The sequence below is a fragment of the Perca fluviatilis genome, chromosome 18 (genome assembly GCF_010015445.1).
Source record: "Perca fluviatilis chromosome 18, GENO_Pfluv_1.0, whole genome shotgun sequence".
In the NCBI taxonomy this organism is placed as follows: domain Eukaryota; kingdom Metazoa; phylum Chordata; class Actinopteri; order Perciformes; family Percidae; genus Perca; species Perca fluviatilis.
The window spans coordinates 1,900,834-1,908,244 of record NC_053129.1 but is presented as its reverse complement, the minus strand read 5'-3'; the positions used below and the strand labels follow the sequence as shown (position 1 = coordinate 1,908,244).

The following is a 7,411-nucleotide window of genomic DNA, read 5'->3' as shown; positions in this document are numbered from 1 at the left end:
CAAGTGTTTTACTATATTATGGTTTTAAAGTTGGGTATTACGTGTTAGCAGACTTTTGCCTAATTGCGAATATTCTACTTTTTGTGAAGGGGGTTTGGCGTGACGTTCAGCGACGTCCACATAATAAAGTATACAAGCCACGTTAGCTGCTCTGAGCTAATGCGTGCTAATTACTGTAGCCGAGGGTCACAAAAAAAACTTCTGAGGCTTCGTAATCTGAACCAGCGTGAATCAAGACACACTTTGATTAACTACCTTTTTGACAACAGCAGTGCATAACGCTACTGCTTCTGTTTTTACCCTTCACATAAAAGCCCAACATATTTTCACTAACAGGCAACTCAATAATGCAACAATAAAGCTTGCGCTACATTAACATAATTTTTGCCGTCATTAGATATCAAACAAAAGCCAGAGAAGTTAAGTTGCTGTGAGATGTAAAATCACCACTTTGGAGCAAAAAGCAGAAGATAACCCTAAGCCCTACAGGTATCAAGATTAGCATTTATTTGGAGTTGTGTTTTTTGGCCACCTGACGAATGCAACTTCAATATTGGTCTACATACTTCTCTCTGGGTTCATCACTATGGGTGACCCCTATCGAATTATACTTGTTCAGGTGTCAACACAAAAATTTTGATTGGTGCAGCTTTTAGTTTCACATTTCTTTGCACTGGTGTTGTTGGAAAAAGAGGCTGCAAATGACTGCCTCTTATGCCATTCAACATACTGACTCCACCACTGATACAGGCTGACTACAGTGCCAAGCTGCAAAAAAAGTAGGTTACAGTTGGAAACACATGGCCCAATAGTGCCCAATGTCTGCTGTGGTGTATCAGGTCCCAAAGGATTCCCCCAACCAGTCCCGTCAGATGGCCCACTAAGAGCCAGGTTATGTCCGAGATTTCTGCCCGTTAAAAGGACGTTTTTCCTCGCCACTATCACACCAAATGCATGCTCTTGGGGGGAATTGTTAGGTCTTTGTAAATCATAGTGTGGTCTAGACCTACTCCCTCTGTAAAGTGTCCTAAGATAACGTCTGTTATGATTAGTTAGGTTAAGAATTGAATTGAATTAAATGGATGATGATGATGACGATGACAGGTGTCTGCACGATGCCTCACAATGCTATGAAAAACTAGGCAGCAGTGCCCCAGTGGAGCCATTGGCTTTATTGTATCCCAGCTGCCTGCCTGTATGAGGCTGCCTGACTAATGACTGTTTTTTGTTCGGGTCTACTCTAATTAGGCCTGACGGGGAGGAATGAGAGCTGTTTTACCTGCTAATGTGGGAAAAAGAGCAGACAAGGTCAAAAAAACAGACACACCTTGACCTGCAACATGGCAGCCTGATTTCCCACATACAGGGACTTAACTTTAGGATTAATGCAGAGGGTTGCGTAGCCAGTGAACTTTCCAGTGGGGTCTGTTGAATTGGATATAATTGGCGAATATCCCTTTTGCTATTTTGAGGAATTAACCCAGTTAAAAATGTACTTGTGGTTCATCGGAGTCATTTTTAACAGTCTGTATTTTCTAACCTTCCTTTCTGATTATTTAGCGCTATCAGCCAGTTAAAGAGCGCTTCACTTCTTCTCAGAGTCTGACTGGACCAGACCCCAGGCACATCAATTGGTAGTTTTGTGAAGGAAGATAGGCAGGCATAAAGAAAACAGCTACCTATTCATTAGAACCTCTTTGCCTCAGCTTAGTGTCATGATCGTATGAAGCTAGGACTGGGTATGGTCCCAAAATACTGGTACCGTTACTGATACTTTTTGATTAAATCCTTGTTTTGTCATCTGCTACACACGCTTTGTTTCAATTTAGGAATGATGGCTAAAAATACAAAAATAAGACCTAATGATCATGATAAACATGAACTCACCAAAGTATTTGCAGGAATATTGGAATATGGGACTATGGCGACCTTTCCGACCGGGCAAGAATCTCCATCTGAAACCATCAGACAGTTTCACAGGCCGACGGTCTGTCTGTCTGATTGTATGACTGCTCATGTTTGACACACGTTTTCAAGTGGAAGAGCTAAGCAGAGAGCCAAGCATAGGAGAGAAAAAAGAAAGGGGCAAGACTCCTAAAACCGCCGCTAAAACCGTGTTTTTTTGTTATTATCTCTCCCTGGTGTCCTCAGAACTGACCTTAAAATACAGGTTTTCTCAAATGTAAAGTCAATCCACATTCAGAAGCAGTGTTAGTGGGGACACCCTACACTGACAAGATTACCTGAATAAGAATCGATATGTGGGATATCGAATGAAAGTCCATTTTTCAATACTTCATCAAACTGAACTATAGTAATTGTTACCCAGCCCTAGATAAACAGTTGTTTATGACAACCTTATTTTAATTTGCCTACATCAGCAAGGCAAGGGTATTGGAAAGTAAGTAGGAAGGTTTCTGAGGTACAGTACCTTTCAGAAAATGTAGGAAGAAAGAAGAAACTAATTAGAAGAAAAAGAAGAACACAGAATGAAATTAAAATTATATTATATATAATAAATATTATTATTATAATTATAAAGCAGACTTTATTAGGGTTATCTTTTGTTTGCTGTTTTTATTCTCTTCATCAGCCAGCCCGCAGTCAAAGACGTATGTATGTGCAGTTCACTGGTTGTCAATCATCCAGTGCATATTGCTACAGATGAGTTGCTTGGTCACTCAGTTTTGAGTATTTGTTTCGAAATCAATCGCTGCACCATCATAAGTCATTGTCTAGTAGCAGGAATCCATGATGCGCTTCATGCTCATGAACCTCATGCCGCTCATGCCCATGTTCATGAAGTTCCTGTACTCTCCGGGCCTCATGTACCACATCCTTCCTCTGAAGTGGGGCTGCTCGTACATCAGCCAGTGGCCCTCCATCACGTTGCAGGACATGAAGTTGGACATGCTGTAGCGGTCCATGATGTGCTCGCAATCCTCCATCATCTCGTGCATCTGACCCTGGAAGTTGTCCCTCTCGTAGATCCTCATCCTGTAGGAGCCTCTGTGCATGGGGATCATGCGGCAGGACCTGATGCAGTCGCTCATGCCCATCATGCTCATGTAGTCGGCGTACTCGCCCCTCCTCATGAAGAACTGGTTGCCCATGAAGTTGGTGCGGTCGTAGACCATGAAGCAGCCCCTCTCCACTCTGCAGGAGTGGCAGTGGTTCATGTAGGAGGACATGTCGGGGCAGTCGCTCATGCACTCGTAAGAGCGGCCCTGGAAGTTCCTCTCCTCGTAGAAGACAATCTTGTTCATCATGTTGCCGGAGGTCATCTTTGCCAGATGTTGTTGCTGCTGCTGGTGCTGCACTTGGAGCTGAACTGCTTTTCTACCTGTTTGAAGCCTTCCTTTTTATACCTGACGGGCAGAGGTGCCCTTTGTGAAAACAGCCTGACCCAGCAACATGCCATAGAAGCCCATAGTGCACTGAGGGTTGTCCACATTTACAGTTGTTCCCCCAAAAGACCCGACAAATACTGTCAGACAAAACCTTTTTGCGAAGGGTTAACACAAGACAATAGCACCTTTGTAACACCTGCAAAGGCTTAAATCGCTGTACTGCACAAAATCATCCTTAGCTTTGGAATTTTGCTTTGTACTGTTGTCTCATTCTTAGCAGTTTGCCAGATCATCCAGTGAAGTGAAGGTTTGTTATGTGAAAGGTTCCCATTTTCTAACAAGCTTACATTATTTGTAATTGTTTATGACTATTTTAGTGACTAAATTGGCTGATGTTACAAACAACATTCATTTGTTGGGGCTTTGTATTAATCAAGTGGCTGTTTCCGCATGTATTTTAATTACACACTGACAGCACGGTATGTCATTTCATTATATTAGAATAATTTACATTAATTTGTCATCTTGTTAATTAAAGAAATATCCAGATAGATTTTTCTCAGTCTTTAAAGTTTAATAAGGTTTGCAGGGTGTCGTAGATTTTAAAACATACAGCTACAACATACCCTGGTGCCTGAGTCTGGTGGGAATGTGTCTTGGTCACTACAAGTGTAGACAATAGTTGATTCTCCATTTTTTTGATTCTCTGTTTTTCAGCATATCCAGTTCATGCCCAACTGGTTATATAGTACAAGCATATGACCCTCTTTATAGTGCTGACCTGAGGTTATTACTGTGTGCAGTGGCAAGGAAGAAATATCCATTGCTTGCAGGCGGCCACTTCAACATGTTGTTTTGGTAGTTTGACAGATGGGAGCCTCAGTTCTGCTCTGATTCAGGATGGAGGTCTGGATATCTGATTAAGCCACTTGAACCGTTTACATGGTTTTTCATTGACAGATTTGTACCGCTGCTTTGTTCATATAAACAAAAATTTGTCACACAGCTGACATTTTAGCAAGAGATGTATTCGGACTAAACTGTTAAAGGGCAAAAGACCATCCATCGTATTATTGTGATAACAGCATGAATACAGCTGTTGTAGAATTGCCAGACCTATCTCCACAGTGCTGCGGAGGAAGGTCTGGTTAGTCCACACAGCATTCCGGGATGAAAGAAAAACATGCTCTGGTTTATTGGAATTTCTTTAAACCAATCACAATCGTCTTGGGGTAAGTGCGGACGAAGCAACGGTGCCTTTGGAATGAAAATTGCTGTTGAGTGTGTGATGATGATTTAAAAAAAGGATAAATATAATTTGATTGTTGGTTCTAGCCGACTTTCCTGAATAGACCAGAATTTAGAATGCCAACTCAAAGAAAGCGGAAGGTGAGGGACATCCGGCCAAAAATAACAGACATCCGACAGAACCTTTGGCAGCATCGGAACTGTCCCGTAAATGAAACATCGTCGACATGGACTATAGAAAAGATGTTACACTTTTTTGGTGAAACTCCTCACTGTCAGGTCAACAACACTAACTGGCAAGTCAAAAAAAAACTATCAGAGGAGGCTTCACAACAACAGAGGGAAGTTGTGGTAGGTGGAAACCAGTATGTCAGGAATGCTTGTACACTGGAATTTTGCATCGACTAAACTAGAGTGTAATACCGCATATGGAATTCTAAAACCAAACTGTCCCCCACTTCCTCTTTTTACTTTGATTACTTTGTCTTTAAAAACTCAAATCAGAGTTGTAAAACATGGTATGAATGATAAATTGAGTTATGCTTTGCACAGAGTTGTAATGAAACCAGAACCAAACTTTAATTAGCATTTTGGAATCAGTTCTTATTTGGAACTGGGTTTCAGTTCCCAACTCTAGTGACCTGTCCAGGGTGTACCCCGCCTCTTGCCCAGTGTCAGCTGGGTTTTGCCCAAGGCCCCGCGACTTGGTAAAGGATACACCGTTACAGTGGATAATGAATGAATGGATTAAAGGAAGTTAATGTAAAATTGATGAATACTTATCGGTCCCTTCCGAGCTGCAATAAATGGTTTTAGTCAATTATTAAAATAGAACTATTCAAAGGGCAGCCAATTAAGAGAAGCTGACTCAATATTCTAGGTGCATATGTAAAAAGGCTGCCATTGACACAGAAGAAGTTGTGGGTGACTGAAACAGACTCCAGTTTCATGTACTGTAAACTGTGACCATACCACTTTCACTTCTTGTTGGGTCCAGTATTGCTTCACTTAGCGTACCACTTTGTTATATTTCTCTTCAGCTTTTTAGCTTAGATGTTTTCCTTTGATGAAAGCGTTAACACCATCGTTCATGCAGGACGTGCAGCAAATGAGGCTGATCATGTTTTTAAAGAAATGTTTTACTAAAGATAAAGACTCCCTGAAGCCCATAAAGCTCAGCGGCTCAGCTGTATGTTGGGATGGGGATGTTGCAATCAGCTGACTGAAACCATAACACTTGATGTTATCATACTGCCAACAGCACTTTGCTGTGTGGGCTCTCCATTAAACTCAACATGGTGGTTAAACTGAGTTATGGCATCTCATGGCTGCTGTTCCAGGTTGAGCAAACAGCAAATGTCAGCACAAAGTGCTCGTATTCCTCAGCGGTGTTTGTCCACAGAACGTATAGGGTGTGGAAGAGAGTGAGCAGCAGAGCAATTTAATATAAGTTCTGTACTACAGGTTCAGTGCTGTGTATGGTGGCAGAATTACCATTAAGAAGGAATAATGAGGGAACAGAATACCTTTATCACATACCTACAGTAAGTCTAAAGCCTGAAGATTAGATTTGGTAAAATTAGCATTAAATTAGAAACCTTAATGGCTAAGTGTGTTCCTCAAGTAAAATAATAATAGTAATACATTTGTTGGCGCCTTTCAAGACACCCAAGGACACCTTAGGAACATGAATAAAAAAACAATAAAAGCACAAGAAATGTAGCAATTGTAAAAATCAAGGTGACTAGTAATAAAACTGCTTAAAAAAATAATATTGATATTTAAATACTACCGTTAAAATCATCATCAAGAGTCCGGTACAGCCAGACTCTGGTCGGTAAAACTGAGATACGCGCTCCTATTCAAGTTCATGTTATGCTGTTGTTTGCTAAATGGCTGATAAACACACTAAAAGGAGATTTGAAGTGCTATTTTTTTCGCACGCCGGAGACGGGGAAACAAAACGCCACATGCGGGATGCGAACCCGGGGAAGGACGCCTCAAAAGACGGGAAACAAAAACACCACACGCGGGACGCAAACCCGAGTCTCCTGAGTGAAAATCCGGTGTTTTACCCAGTGTTCGAACTATACCGTGGCCTTCGGGGGAGCCCAGGGGGGGTGCGCTTGCAACTTACAATGACTTACAAAGATACATAACAGCTACAAGTGTATGCACTATACAGGATTTACCCTATCATACTTTATAGCGACGCACCCCAAGCTTCCATCCTTAACAAACACCCATGTATATGGGCTCTTCCAGGCTCTCCACTGCTGGCTGTTCCAATTTAACGGGAGAGAGGAGCGAGAGGGGTTAGGATCATCTTCAGCCAGAGAGGACATTATTTCTTCAGCTTCTTCTTGCGTTGTCACCCCGGGGGGAGGTGTGCTAACAGGGCTTGCAGCAGGTGAATTAGTCGTGCTAATAACGTCATCCGCTACACAGTTTCTTAGTAAAACCAAAATTAATTAAACTGCCTTGTTTTCTTTTGCCATGGCTATATGATGCTTACTGCAGAATGGATTTCAAGGACTTTCGCACCGATTAATGGCCTCCAATGTTTATATTTTTCTACGAATCTTTGAGTTAACATGTAGCCTACTAAACATAAGTTGGATTTGCACCGCAGCGCCCGTACGCCTTGATGCTCATAACAAGAATAACATGTATAGTTTTCTTTATTGAAGTGAATTGGGTTTAAATCACCATCATGCATGAATTATATTTTTGCAGTTTTACACATTATAATCCACGATGATCACATTACACAAAACTGAAATTGCACGTCAAAATGACACATTGTCAATATT

At 41.5% G+C, this 7,411-nt stretch overlaps 1 protein-coding gene across 1 annotated transcript; it reads right to left on the bottom strand.

Annotated features, from left to right (window-relative positions):
* Positions 1-2,547: 2,547 nt before the first annotated feature.
* LOC120546973 (gamma-crystallin M2-like) lies at positions 2,548-3,293 on the bottom strand. The gene has a single exon (XM_039782286.1). The coding sequence runs from the start codon at positions 3,282-3,284 to the stop codon at positions 2,736-2,738; it is 549 nt and encodes a 182-aa protein (XP_039638220.1). The 5' UTR covers positions 3,285-3,293; the 3' UTR covers positions 2,548-2,735.
* Between the last annotated feature and the right edge of the window lie 4,118 nt (positions 3,294-7,411).